At 41.5% G+C, this 13,955-nt stretch overlaps 1 protein-coding gene and 1 non-coding gene across 10 annotated transcripts in view; both read left to right on the top strand.

Annotated features, from left to right (window-relative positions):
- The first annotated feature begins 1,449 nt into the window (after window positions 1–1,449).
- The window catches only part of PABIR2 (PABIR family member 2), a 79,715-nt gene continuing 67,209 nt past the window's right edge, over window positions 1,450–13,955 (top strand). The window contains exons 1-9 of one of the 9 annotated variants that reach the window (XM_059910337.1): window positions 1,450–2,509; window positions 4,670–4,748; window positions 9,098–9,154; window positions 9,458–9,501; window positions 9,586–9,640; window positions 9,914–10,015; window positions 10,395–10,477; window positions 11,012–11,073; window positions 13,546–13,642. In XM_059910337.1, the coding sequence (XP_059766320.1) occupies window positions 2,412–2,509; window positions 4,670–4,748; window positions 9,098–9,154; window positions 9,458–9,501; window positions 9,586–9,640; window positions 9,914–10,015; window positions 10,395–10,477; window positions 11,012–11,073; window positions 13,546–13,642 (677 nt within the window). In that variant the 5' untranslated portion in view covers window positions 1,450–2,411. Of the gene's footprint in view, window positions 2,510–4,669; window positions 4,749–9,097; window positions 9,155–9,457; window positions 9,502–9,585; window positions 9,641–9,913; window positions 10,016–10,391; window positions 10,478–11,008; window positions 11,074–13,545; window positions 13,643–13,955 lie in introns of all 9 variants that reach the window. The other 8 variants (XM_059910336.1, XM_059910338.1, XM_059910333.1 and 5 more) reach the window with 8 other exon arrangements.
- On the top strand, window positions 13,266–13,409 carry LOC132358071 (small nucleolar RNA U109). The gene has a single exon (XR_009500425.1). It is a non-coding gene; the product is annotated as a small nucleolar RNA U109 (small nucleolar RNA).

Raw genomic sequence — 13,955 nt, 5'->3', positions numbered from 1 at the left:
TACATCGGAAAACAGGTAGCTCTTACCTCCACTCTACTGCTTATTTTACTTTTCAAAGAGTTTGTTACTATTCTTGGCAGGTAATAAGGTTTAATGGATATATTCTGAATGAATAGACCAATCAAATCTCATCATGTCTAAACATTACTGATATCTAAACACAGAGCTCGTGTTTCTAATCCAGCTGGCAGGAGAATATAGGCAATTTAAAGGAAACTATCTAAAAGTGGTTTAAAAACTCTATTACGGTCAGAACACATAAATATTGAGGATTAAAATGACGATTAGGCTTGGCAAGTTTTTATTTATTTATTTATTTATTTATTTATTTATTTATGGCTGTGTTGGGTCTTCGTTTCTGTGCGAGGGCTTTCTCTAGTTGTGGCAAGCGGGGGCCACTCTTCATCGCGGTGCGCGGGCCTCTCACTATCGCGGCCTCTCTTGTTGCAGAGCACAGGCTCCAGATGCGCAGGCTCAGTAATTGTGGCTCACGGGCCCAGTTGCTCCGCGGCATGTGGGATCTTCCCAGACCAGGGCTCGAACCCGTGTCCCCTGCATTGGCAGGCGGATTCTCAACCACTGCGCCACCAGGGAAGCCCAGCAAGTTTTAATATGGTACATATGAGTTGAAGAAGCAGGTAAAACTATTTTTACAAAAGATGAATTTTTCCTTTTTTTTATTTTAAATTTCCTGATTATTAAGTTTCCTGTATTTTTTAGGTATGTATGATTAACACAGCACAGAGGCCATCTCTCTCCCAGGGTCATTCAAGTGGTGAGGATTAAATGAGTTAATATTTCTAAAGCTCTTAGAATACTGCCTAGCACACAGTAACTGCTACGCAGATGTTCAATAAAATAAGTAATTCCAGGTCTCACACAAGCTGAATCGTGATCGTTAGAGTCTTCGTTCGTAAAGCCGAGGGAAAAAAAAATTCTGGTTCTGCTACTTGTTCGTCAGGACTTTACCTAATATCATTGAAGCGAACGGTGCTTGTATAATGGAGACGAGTGTTTCTCACTAACTATATGAACTCTCACTAGATTCTCTTTATTTTTACCCCATTGCTTTTGTTTATTCACTTCCCTTTGGTCTAGTGCATCCAAATGGATGATCTGAAAAAGAAATCTGCCCCTCCAGACAGCGACCAACTAAGTCGAGGGATTTAAGAAATGAGCGAGGATCACAGAAGTCAGAGCATACGAATTGGGAACGAAAAAACGTGGAAACCACGTGTTTCTTTTTCCCGTGAATACTGGCCCAAACTCCTCCAGAAAGATGATGCTCCAGTATCTCCAAACGATTGGTCCTTTTCAAAATCGGGCGCCAGGGTCCCCGGGCCAATGCAGTCAAAAAAGGCTCCAGGCTCCCTGGAAACGCTCCTCCCCTTTGGAGGAAGTTTGCCGGGCGGGGCTCCCACGCATGCTCCGTGCCCGCGGGCCCATTGGCGCGGCCGCCGGGCGCGTGCGCAGGACCCGATGGGTCCCCGGACGCGGAAGACCTGGCCCCGCGGAGGTTCCCGCTTCTGAGGCGTGAGAGGCGGCAGGTTGTAGAATTTGGCCTTGGCTCCGAGGGGTTCCCCCGGGCCATTAGAACCCAAGACCGAAAAAGGAGGCACCGCGGCGGCGGCTGGTCGAACCCCCCACCTGTCCTCCAGGCAGGGAGGGGGAGCGAGGAGGAGAAGCACCGATCGCAGGGCTGAGGAGCCTCCGGACCGGGTCCCGGAGCATGGGGGACTGGACCGGGTCCCCGAGCATGGGGAGCTGGAGTCTCCGAGGCTGCCCGGCCGGGCCCTGCCCGACTGTCAGCTCCTCGGTGCTAGTGCTGCCCGGGCAGCTGGGGTGTCTGTAGCCCGGCCCCGCTTGAGGTCGTTGGCCAAAAGATAGCAGCATGAGTTCCGCCGCTGCCTAGTTTCCTCCCCGTCCTTCTCTTCTCCCTCCTTTCTCTCTCCTCTTCCCCATACTTCGTCCTTCTTCTTTCACTCCCCCTCGCTCCTCTTTTCCCTGCACCCTACCCTCCTCCTTTCCCCCTGTCTTCTTCTTTTCCCCCTTCTGTCCTCCTCCTTTTACCCTGTTTGTCTTCCTGCTTTTCCATCTATCCTTTTTCCCTCCCTCTTGCTCTTTTACCTCCTCCTTCCATCCCTCTCCTTCCTCGTTCCTCTTCCTTTATCCTGTCACCCTCCACCACGACCTCTCCACCCTCCTCCCCTCCCTCCCTCTCATCCTCCCTTCCTCATCCTCATCCTCCTTCCCTCCCCTTCCTCTCCTGCTTTTCTCCGCCCCCGCCCCCAAGCCTCCGCCCCCAGCTGCCGGTCCCCAGCAGCTCAGTCCTGCAGTGAGAGTCCTGGGAGTCCATAGCTAAGCACCAGGAGCTGAGCGCTGTCCGCCGTGCCTGCCGGCAAGTCTCCGACATGGCTCAGGAGAAAATGGAGCTGGACTTTGAGTCTGACACATCTGATGGGGTCACCCTGAGGAGAGCCAACAGCGCTCCCCTGATCCATGGGCTCAGGTGAGCACGGTTGGGGAGGCTGGAGTGCAGGGTTCAGGGGCTCCTCGACCCCCTGCAAGCAGTCTTCCTTCCCTCAAGTGAGAGTTGGAGCTCATTTGGGTCCTCCATGCTGAGGGGGTGGGGACTTGTCTGCTTGACAGTAACTTGGGTCCCAAGGTGGAGTGAAAGTTTGACCCCAAACTCTGGGCAGTGTGGGGAAAATGGGGCCCTCTCTACCTGGGGCTCTGTTGGCCCACTGTAAAAGAAACTACAGGAAGCTTCTGGCTCTTCTAACAAGTTGCTTGCCCTGCCTAATTTACACCACTGAATGTCAGACTGAAGCCCCTGGAACTAGGATTGCAACTTGACACCTGCGTCTAAGAGTTGCTATTTCTAAGCTTAGTTTAGGAACCCTGGCATTAACACAGGTTTACTTCAATAAATCGCAATTTATCTAATAACTTGTAATTAAATGGCGTATTCACGTCCTCTTAAGTGATTGGGATTTGTCATAATGTTTTCAGATCCTAAAACTGCCTGAAACGCATTCTGGTCAATAAAAAAAGAAGGGTGGCATGTCAGTGAAAGCACAGGTTTTCGAAAATAATTGAAAGAACTGACCCTTGAATTGTAGTGTAAGGTCTCGTGTTTTCATGTGAATTAAGTCACCAGAGGGTCTATTTTAAGGTAGACTCTTGTGATAGTGAAGGTTAGGTTGGCAGACGTCTTGAGCCTATTACATTTCACTTTTGTAAGTGGGCAATTCATCTTAGAGCCAATTCGTGAGACCCTGTAGAAATGGAATGACTCCAGAAAAAGGGGATGGGAGTAGAATTAGCCAAAAACACTAATCAGGCACAGTGAAGACAAAGGAAGAGGTAATCCTTGTCTGTCAAACTGATTAGAATATCTTTATTTTGGGGAAAAAACAGATTCACCTTTTTTTTTTTTATATTTCAAAACTGAGGGAATGGCGGAGTGACTCTTTGCTTTTCTAATGCTGTCCTCAGCTCTACATTTATTTTTGACACTATAGGAGTAAACTGGTCTTTTCTGGTTGTCTTTTTGAATCTCATAAGCCAGCAATTGCTGGGGACCGGGGTGATCCTGTTGACCTGCATTTAGACTGTTGTAGAAATAACATGCTGGGTTTTCTTGAATCATGATTTAAGTAATTATTTGAAAGGTGGCATGATGCGACAGAAGAAGGAGTGAGGCGACCAGGCCTAGTCCCAATTTTCTCCCTAACTGGCTGTGATCAGGAATGAGTCACTTAGCCTCGTCGAGTCTCTGTTTTCTCATTTAAAATTTCAGAGAGCTGGATTAGGTGATCTCCACGGTCCCTTGAAGCCCAATCCAGTTCAGCCCTGAAAATCCTTCTTGACCTCTTGTCCTGGGCATGGCACTCTGCTAGGGACTGCAGGGATGACCAAAACACCTCTACCAAGGGGTTTAAACCACACGCACACTTTCCTTTAATAAAGAAGTCGGTTTCTGAAGAAGCATCTGATTTCCCATTGTGCTCCCACCCAATGCAAAGGAGGGAATGATCGCATTAGGTTTGTGCAATGAAGAGAGGCTTTGTGGAGGGTCTGGCATTTCGATGGGTGTTGGAGGAGAGGAAGGGTTTGGACAGATGGTGGTGGGAGGGAAGGCATTTGAGGCAGAAGGGGCAACATGAGCAAGACTCCAGGTGTGCTGATGTAGTTGGACAGCAGGGTTCCAAAGTAGAGCACATGTTTAGGGCAATAGTGGGAGATGTGCTGATAGGGCTCCCCCTGGAGATCAGGGGTCCCCAGCCCTTCTCACGGCACGGCACATGTAGAAAGCAGTAACATTTGCTGGTAGGTCCTCTGGGGTAAACAGATGAGGCTGCCAGTGTCTGGTGGTAACCGGTCTGGGGGCGTGAGTTCTGACCAGAAGGAGCTGGAGACAACCAGTCTGGAGCTCCGCCCCATACCTCTCCTAGCTGTCCCGCAACCCGGAGGAGATCAGTATCAGCCAACCTGTAATCCACTGCACACCCCTCCGGAAGCTCTGAAGAGGACGGTGAGGAGTTGATTCATTTTATCAAACAAGGAGCCGTTGTCGATTTCAGTGTTAACCAGAGAGCTGGCGTTAATACAGTTGAAGGATATCTTATATGAGAAGACATTAATCATTTTATTTTTTATTTTTCAGTGACCTTTCCCAGGTTTTTCAACCTTACACGTTTAGAACTCGGAGGAATAGTACAACCATGATGAGCCGTCACAGCTTGGTAAGTGTAGGAGTAAGTATCGTTAGTCGTTGGGATCGGGGGAAGCACTTTAAAATGTACCTCTTTCTTGAGGTGATGTGCTAGGCACCACTGCTTACAAAAGAAACAAATGATTTTACCTGTCTTGTTTACTGCTCATGCTGTGGCTATTTTCAGCTTTTGGTGCAAAAAGGAAACCTGGTTAGAATTTTTTCTTGGCTGTGGGACTTGATATTTTGAAACATTGTTCCTTGTTTTTTGTTACTACTTGCATCATGGTTGTGAGGTAAGTCAGGATTAACTTCTAATTATAACTGAGAACAGTGGTCTTTATTTGTCCTAGGATGCAAAAATCATGTATATGGTAGCAGAGTGTTTACTTCTGTTGGACAGTGCTATCTATTCAAAGTAAAGTCTATTTGAAAATGCTTGGATTTGTATTCCAGTAGAGGTGCTGATGGTGACTGGTCTATATAGCCAGAGCCATCAGGAAACACCTTTTTCATTGGTTGTTTGTGTTGGGAGAAATTATGATGAGGTTTTTACGTAGTAGCCCTTCACACGTGGAGCCCACTTATCCGGTAATTGCAGCGCCCTGGAAGATACAAGATGTAAGCATATAGACCTCTAAAGGGCTGAACCAGATTTCCATAGACTGTGCACAAAGGTTCATCAGTTTATTTGTAGGAGGGGCTCTCTGACCTCTGAATCATCTAAAATTTATGCACAATTATAATAAGCTTCCAACCCAGTAGTGTGTGAGAAGCAGCAAATCAGAAGAGGTACATTTGGGTTAAAGGTGTATTAGCAGCAAGGGAGGAGAGGGGAAGACTGAAAAGCGGGCAGAGGTTCTTACAAAATCAGCCCGTGGCTTGGTCTTAGGGCTGAGAGCCTGTTAATAGACCCTGAGGGTGTCACTGGCGTTGAACTGTAAAATCATTGATGTTCCTACAGATACCTGGGTCATTAACCTTTCCTTAAATTATAGTAATACCTACACTCATATACCTACACTCATATGGTATTTTACATGTTACAAAGTACTTTCACACATTTAATTCTCATAGCAACCCCTGTGAAGTAGGCAGGGCAAAAGATGTTTTTCCCAATTAAAAGAGGCAACAGCTAAGACTCAGCCGATCTAAGTAACTTGCTCCGAATCACACAATTAGTAAGTGGCAGAGCTGGGATTAGAATAGAGATCTTCCAGTGCCATTCTGTTTGGTCAAATCTGTTTAAGAAATGGGGGTGGGGAATATAACACTTTCGAGAAAGATTTCCAGCTGAAGTGGCTACAGCTACTTCAAGGGGGAAATGGTAGCTCTCTGGAGATTTCGTTTACTGTCCCTTCTTCCCTGAGGATACTAGGACATAGAACTACTCGTTTTTGCTGTATATGTGAAAAATGTTTCTATATGTTCTACAGCCGTGTTCTGATCTCAATAGCATAGCAAAGAAGGGAAAATGATTTTGCTCCTCTGAACTTCACTTGGCTCTTTTCTAAGATGTAAAGATTCTTATCAACTCTGGTGGGGTGCATCTCTCACTAATAGCCTTCCTTCTGGCTCTACTGAAATGCACGAGTTTGCTGAAGGGGCCGCGTGGACCCACTGTTCTTTATTGATCCCTATTCTCTCCTCACCCCGTTCGCTTTTCCTCTCTGGCTTTTTGGTTTTGGACGCCTTCCCCAGCACCCTTTGGCTACTCTTATTATAATATTGATTACACCATATGCATTATGTCACCGTGTGCTCTACAAATCTTAATATACTTACCTATGTCCCGTCTTAACCCTCACAAAGTAAGGTGTTGCAGGCTGAAATGGAAAGGGTTGGTGGGGGGGGCGGGGCTGAAGAAAGAGACGTGCAGATCTAGGACCTTCATTATTTAACTGATTAGCTAGAAAGGCAGGGAGAAGGAGGACTCAAGAGTGACTGAAATTTTGTTTCTTGGTGACCAGGGGAAAAGTGTTGCCTTTATTCTGGGTAGAGAATTAAGAGGAATTGGTCGTTTGAAGGGAAAGCAGATATATTCTTTCCAGGCACGTTGGGTTCAAGGTGCCAGTGGCCCCATGCTGTTCTCCAAAGCAATATTCAAAAATCTTCTCAGAAACGACAATCGTCCTGCCTCACCCCCTTTCACTTTCAGCAGATGACCCTTCTCACTTCTCAGAGAAGGCAGACACCTCTCTTCCATAACCGGCAGCTTTCTTCTCCTGGCAGTGTCTTTCCCTTCACATGGGGTGCTTTCTGCTAATGGTTGGGAATTTGTCGGACTCCCCTGTGCCTTTGCTTAGTCTGTCGTCTCTGCTCTATCTTGTGTCTTCAGTCTCTTCCTTGCTGGCTCTTTCCCTCCCACCTTCTTCTCCCGACTCACACATCTCGTATCTGGAAGACAAGCTTCTCTTTTTTTCGTACATGTCTTTCCCTTTTTCCCTTCCCCTCTCCAAGCTTTTTCAAAGTTTAATCCACACTCAACTGCCTCTGATTCCTTGCCAACAATTCAGCCAGTTTATAATCTCACTACATCTACCACAACTCCACTTCAAAACCATGCTGCTGAAGTCCCCAGTATCAGGGGCCTCTGTTCTGGTCCCGTTTAAGCCCTTTGCTCTAACTTCACACCATTATTAACTGGCGCCTCCTTGAGGTTCTTGGCTTTTTGCTCAGCCCATCCATTGCTCTTGTTGCTGGTACTAGACACAGCTCTGCTGTTCTCTGTCCCTCTTGCGGGTCTACTCTCCAGTTCTGTCTCAAATCGATGAGTTGTGTGTGATATAGATGTACCATCTAAGCTTGTGACTTTCTCCACAGTCAGCTTCTGGCAATCCGTACTTTGGCTTTCCTGATTATTTCGTTGCATTTCGTTGCCTTTGGGGTTTCTTTTGTTCCCTGACTGACATGTTCATGCTCTCTGCCACAGTATCCTGATGGAGTCTTTCCTGCCTTATTTACTTGCCTAGTAGCTTAGCATTTTTCAAATGACCTTATCAAGAGTTCACCAGCAAACATGTATTACTTTCATAATGGAAAAAAATACTTTTGGAAAGGAAGTTGCTGGTAAAGTTTTTCTTGTTTCAAAGCCTAGGAGAGGAAGAAGTAAAAGAAAGGGGTGGGAAATGAAGGGATCTCTTTTGAGGTAAAATCTTATTTTAGTGGATAACTTTTAAAAAATTTCACCGGAATTAGCTTTTGCCTAAAAACCTTAGAGCAGTTTATCACCATTTTATACTGCTCACTACATGAGTATTTTTTAAAGTTTGAATAGGATAGGGGCTCTTGTAGCAGGATAATTGTCATATTTGGTTTTATAGTATTACAAATTCATTTGCATTTCATCATGGAATAAATAGTAGTTGTTTACATTATGGCTATAGACTCTCCCCTCGCCAACCACTCAGTAAGATGTTGATATAAATTGTACCTTACATTTCATGATCAGATTATGATGATTCTGAAGGAACATAATTTGGCCCCCAAATCATTTCATCTTTGTGTTATTAAAAAATGATCTAAGGGAAAGCAACAGTTATCTTAAAAATGCACCTTGCCTCTACATTGATTTTTTTCTGAACTAGTAAGCTTTGTGGTGATAGCGTTAGTGATCGAATTTTAGAATTGACTTAGATCATGCAAGTAAAATCTCCTTATTGCAGTTTTAAAGTTTTTTCGATAAACATTAATCATAGACAATATATTATATTGGGCTTATTTGCTCGTCTTCCTCCGTCGGTGCATTGGTAATAAAAATGAATAGAATCAGTGTTTTTGTTTTCCCTTTGTATAGAGTTCCTTATTTTAGATAAGTGAGGTCATGGCTATTTCTAAGACCTGGAGTCTTTTTTTACATAAACGTACACAGCTCTGCATTCATTTTGGGAAAAATGTTAAAGTCAGTGCCTGTCTAGCGACAGATGGTGCTTTGAGGTTGGACACCTGGTGTACTTTCTAAAGACTGAATGTACTCGTGGGTCATTTCAAATAGGATAAAATGTTGAAACATTAGTTGCTGAATGGCTCTCAGTTTACTTACCTTTGCCTGCTTAGGAGAGGAAGACTAAAGCATTGTTTTCCAACCAGGAAATGCACAATTACCTGCTTCTTGGTTTTTGCCAGAGATGAAGGTTTTCAAGGGTTAAAATTATAATCAGTCATAATTCTTGTAACCAAATTTCTTTATCAATTACATTGTGATCAAAAAAAAAAGACTGAATGTACTGCCTCTCTAGTGCATTAATGTTCAGTGATTTAAAGAGCTCGATTTCTAAGAAGAGTATGAAAAATTATCTAGGAAGAGGTTGTACACTGGCACTGACAGCAGACCGCTGCTTTGTGATTCAAAAATAGTAAATGTTTACTTTTTCTTTCCAGTTGCTGTCATCCTCACCTAATCGGATTCCTAGCAGCAGACTGCATCAAATCAAAAGGGTAAATTTTACTTATTGGCTCAGATCTGTAATTTTTTGCATTTTACATTTTGATTTTATTTTCATTTTGCAGATTTAGATATTAAAAATGAGTCAGGCTGCCACTCTGGTTAGTTGTGGACAGGTTCAGATTCTTCTGAGTGGACAGATAAAATACAGATGTGGTACAGGTGACAGACTTAAAATGTCAGTCCCGCTGTACTGTGATGATGTCAAATGAGGCAGAAAAGTCCTTTTCGTTTTCTTTGAAATAGAGAACTGTGTGGATAAATTTTATGTTTTCAGCACATGTTTGCCTTTGCAGGAGGAAGGCATGGATATGATGAACAGAGAAACTGCACATGAAAGGTTAGTGCTTCACAAGAACAGGGTGTGGCCGAAGGTATGTCTTGTTTACGAGCACTAATGGCCATTCATTTTTGTCTGTTTTAGAGAAGTGCAAACCGCAATGCAGATAAGCCAATCATGGGATGAGAGCTTGAACCTGGTACAGTTTTCACATATCTGCTTGTTGTATATTTTCTAGAACCCGCTATATTGTTCATTGGCTTCATTCATTTTTTTCATTTACCTCTGGCTCTCCTGTTTCCACATTTGAGTTCAGTGTTTTTGATCTCTGCTTTCCCACCAGAATATGAGATTGCAACTTTTTAGAGTCTATACATTTCTACTCTAAAAATGTAGGCCTATTTGTGTAGTAAAGAAGAACTGTGATGTGTTGAGTTGTGAATTATGAGGAAATAACACTTTCTATTTACAGAGTGATAGTGATTTTGACAAGCCAGAGAAATTATATTCTCCTAAAAGGATTGACTTCACTCCGGTTTCTCCAGCACCATCACCCACCAGAGGATTTGGAAAGGTAGGTTCATTGACAAGATATTAACTCTCTTTCACACACTGAGCTGTTTACTCTCTAAAATACACACAAACACACACACACACACACACACACACACACACACAAATCACCTCAATTTTGATGAATTCAATGACTGGAAGGAAAATTAATAAAAGTCTATAGTAGTAATTTGAAAAAAATCTATCAATCTATCCATCTGTCTGTCTTATCTAGCTATCTATCTATCTATCTATCTATCTATCTATCTATGTATTCTCTCATAAACATGTATGAGAGACAGACAGGTAAGCAATTCTAAGGATGCTGTTGTTGTCATTTTGATAAGAACCTTTTGAAAACCGGAGCACTAGAAGTATTTTAATATGTTTTTTTCTAGCAGTGTTTTTCACCATCCTTACAAATGTTTGTGAGCAGCAGTGGACTACCACCAAGTCCCGTTCCTAGTCCAAGACGCTTTTCCAGGTAAGTAAACCTGCTTTTTAAATGTGGTTGAAAGGCTGTTCATTAAGTTTGTCTCTTTGGTGAACTTCTTCCCCACATTTTATTATGGAAATTTTCAAACAGCAAAACTGGAAGAATTTCACAGTGAACGTCCATATACCTACCACCTATATATTCTACCATTAACATTTTACCATATTTACTTTTTTGAGACTTATGCCAGTTTATGTTCAGAGGGGACACACACACTTGAAAATATATTCTTTATAAGGATAAGGAAAAAAATTTTTTTAAGATTGTAGACCAGTCAAAGTCCCAAACAACTTATTAAGAAGGTTTATCTTTTTTTAAAGCTGTTGTGGATATTTTGTCTTAGAAAACGAGTTTTTAAAATAGCTTAAAATGCCATGTTATTCCAGATTGTCATATGCCAGGTCAGATCATGCACTCAACCTTCAACACAGGCGTTGTCCATTTCTCCCTATGTGTCTGTCAATTTTATTGATTTGCCAAAAGTACTTTAATGTCATCCTGTTTGTTTATTCTTTAAAGCAGGAGAAGCCAGAGTCCGGTCAAGTGCATTAGGCCCAGTGTTCTTGGTCCTCTTAAAAGAAAAGGTATGTGTCATCCCCCTTCTGCTATTAAACGTAGTCTAGCTTGAATTACAAATTAGCATTTCTGTCTGAAATTAGTTCAAGGTATGACTCCTTTCTTCTAAAGAAATAGTGAAATATTCTTTCCAATGTATGCTTTACTAATTCTAAATTCTGGGAATTAGTTATTTGATACTGTCTATATTTTTTTACACTCCATAACTGAATCTTATTCAGATATTCATAATATCAATATATATTCCAGAAATTTTGCCTCTCAGTGATCTGAATATAAAAGAGATATAAGTTGATACATTGCAGAAATATGTGTTAATGTCATAGCAAATAAGTCCATACACATGCTGTATGCTCAAATATAAGTCACCACCAAATGATGCCTCCCATTTGAGTCTCTATAGGGTTTTTGATATAATAGGGTGCTCTCTTTTTTTGTGTGTGTGGTTTATAAGAAATACACTTTCTTTTTTTTCTTTTTTTAATTAATGTTTTTATTGAAGTAGAGTTGATTTACAATGCTGTGCTAATCTCTGCTGTACAGCAAAGTGACTCAGTTATACACAGACAGACATTCTTTTTTATATTCTTTTCCATTATGATTTATCCCAGGATATTGAATATAGTTCCCTGTGCTCTACAGTAGGACCTTGTTGTTTATCTGTTCTATGTGTAACAGTTTGCATCTACTAGCCCGAAACTCCCAGGGGGTGCTCTCTTAATTACCTTATTTTAAACCACAAAGCACTAAACGAAAATGATCTCACTCAGTGCTAGTTTTAGATGCTTATAGAGGGCACCCAATGGAGTCTATTAAAAAAAAGGCAAAGAAATTTAACACGGGTTTAGTCATTATTCCTGGGGATATGACCACATGATTACAAGTGTTGGATGTCATTTTAAATGAGAGTTTTAATGATCATTTTAAAAAAGCAATTCAGTAAGTGTTTTTTTGTGTGTAGATCACCTCTGGCTCTAGTAAACAAATCAACTCTTCTAATGTTAGGTAAACGGATACTTGCAGCTTCAGCGAAGACTTTCCAGTGGTATAGCATCATACACAGATTCAAAAAGTGCTATATTTCAGACAACTTAAAATTAAAGATGGTGTGCTCTGGGGAATAAATGCTGATACAGTGACAATGTTTGTATTTAGTGAATAAATTTTATTTTATAAACTAATAGTCTTTTTCCTTAAGGCTGCAAGGAATTATTTACAATCCGAAGAACCTTCTCAGGAGCTATTATGTGAAAATAAAACTTGGAAATTAAAGCTAGTATAGTTATTAGTATTAATTTTAAATATGTTGTAGGAAGTTGATGGAATAATGTAGTATGGTTGTTCAGTTTCAAAGCTATCCCAAAATATACCAGCAGATGGAGGGATTCCTTGCTAAAAAGGGCTAAAGTCTTTTGCTAATGAGGTGTTGAAAGCCCGGCAGCAGCTTTGAAAAGCCGCATATTAAAGCATGGAAAAAAGCAAATGAAAACATAACCTTTCTTGAATTTCAGTAATTTTCAGAATAGCTCCAGAGGAAAGATAATATGAATTAATTAATAATATGGGGAAAAATGAATGTTGCATTTGTTCTTCCTTGGTCTTTTTCCATCATAAGAATCTTGTAGAGGTTTAAGTTCATGGTTGCTAATTTCTTAATGGAGTGTAGATAGGCCCATGAATTAAATTGTCTTTAACGTTCAATTTTAAAGCTCAGATAAAGAGCTTCGAAACCAAGGTATGTGCATGTTTTAAATCATAGCTTATTTGAAAAGGGGCTTTTCTGTCTAATTTAGGGTTGTTAGTCTTTGCACTCCCAGTGGCAAAATGCTAAGCATTATTTCTTCTGATGCAAAGTTTTTCTATTCCCAGTTCTGAGAAAATCTGTGGGATTGAAGTAGCCAGTACAACATCAATTTTGTGAATTAATTAATAATTGCTTTCAATTACAGATGTGCTTTCAAACTTATATTTTCTAATCTTCATTTTCACTAAGTAGCCTAAAGCAACCTTTGATTTATATGCTCTTTATCAGACTGCATGCTTTTGAATCCATTTGACTTCAACTCAGGAAATGTTCTGATATTAAAATATATAAAGTCAAGAGTCTTTACTAATCATCTAGCATAAATTATTATTCACCATGAGCTTCAGCTTTTGGGGGATACTTTATTTCTGCTGTGGTTATTAGTCTTGATTCATTTTGCCTAATGCAATCAGTGTTCTACTCTTCTATTTAAGAACCTGACTATATGGGCAGCATGCTACATACAATAAATGAGAAGGTATTTTTAGGGCTGCTGACTTTTTAGTTGAGTTTATGTGGCAGTATATTTCTTCTACATTAAAGCACATGGAAAAATAGCTTTCAAGTAACAGCTTGAAGTATTCTGATCTTTGATTAAACAAAGATCACCCCATTTTAGCAGCAAGCCTGTATCTGTAAAATTGCTTTACGGTAGCATCATCTCTTTCTGTTTTAGGTGAAATGGAGACCGAAAGCCAGCCCAAGAGGCTCTTCCAAGGCACTACCACTATGCTGTCTCCGGAGGCTGCACAATTGTCTGATCTCAGTTCATGGTAAAAAATGAAATAAAATCCAAAGGATACTAGGGAATGATGTATTTGAAAAGAACCACAGCAAAAGTATATTGGGATCATTTAAAACATATTCAACTTTTTATCCATGCTCCCTAGAGGTGAAATCTCCATGGAGATGTAGACAGTGTGAGAAACCAGATCGTTTGAAAGTCAACAGGACTTCCTTTGGAAGTGCGTGTATCTTTTTGGCACCTTCACCTTCATGCCTAGCTCCTGTTAGGTCAGCCTCTCAATAGGTGCTAATGGTGTAGGAGAGTGTCAACAGCTGGATGGCATGAGAAGGAGCTTCTGG

Source organism: Balaenoptera ricei, chromosome X, assembly GCF_028023285.1.
Source record: "Balaenoptera ricei isolate mBalRic1 chromosome X, mBalRic1.hap2, whole genome shotgun sequence".
NCBI lineage: Eukaryota > Metazoa > Chordata > Mammalia > Artiodactyla > Balaenopteridae > Balaenoptera > Balaenoptera ricei.
Note: the sequence above shows the minus strand (reverse complement) of the source record. Positions and strands in the feature narration are given on the sequence as shown.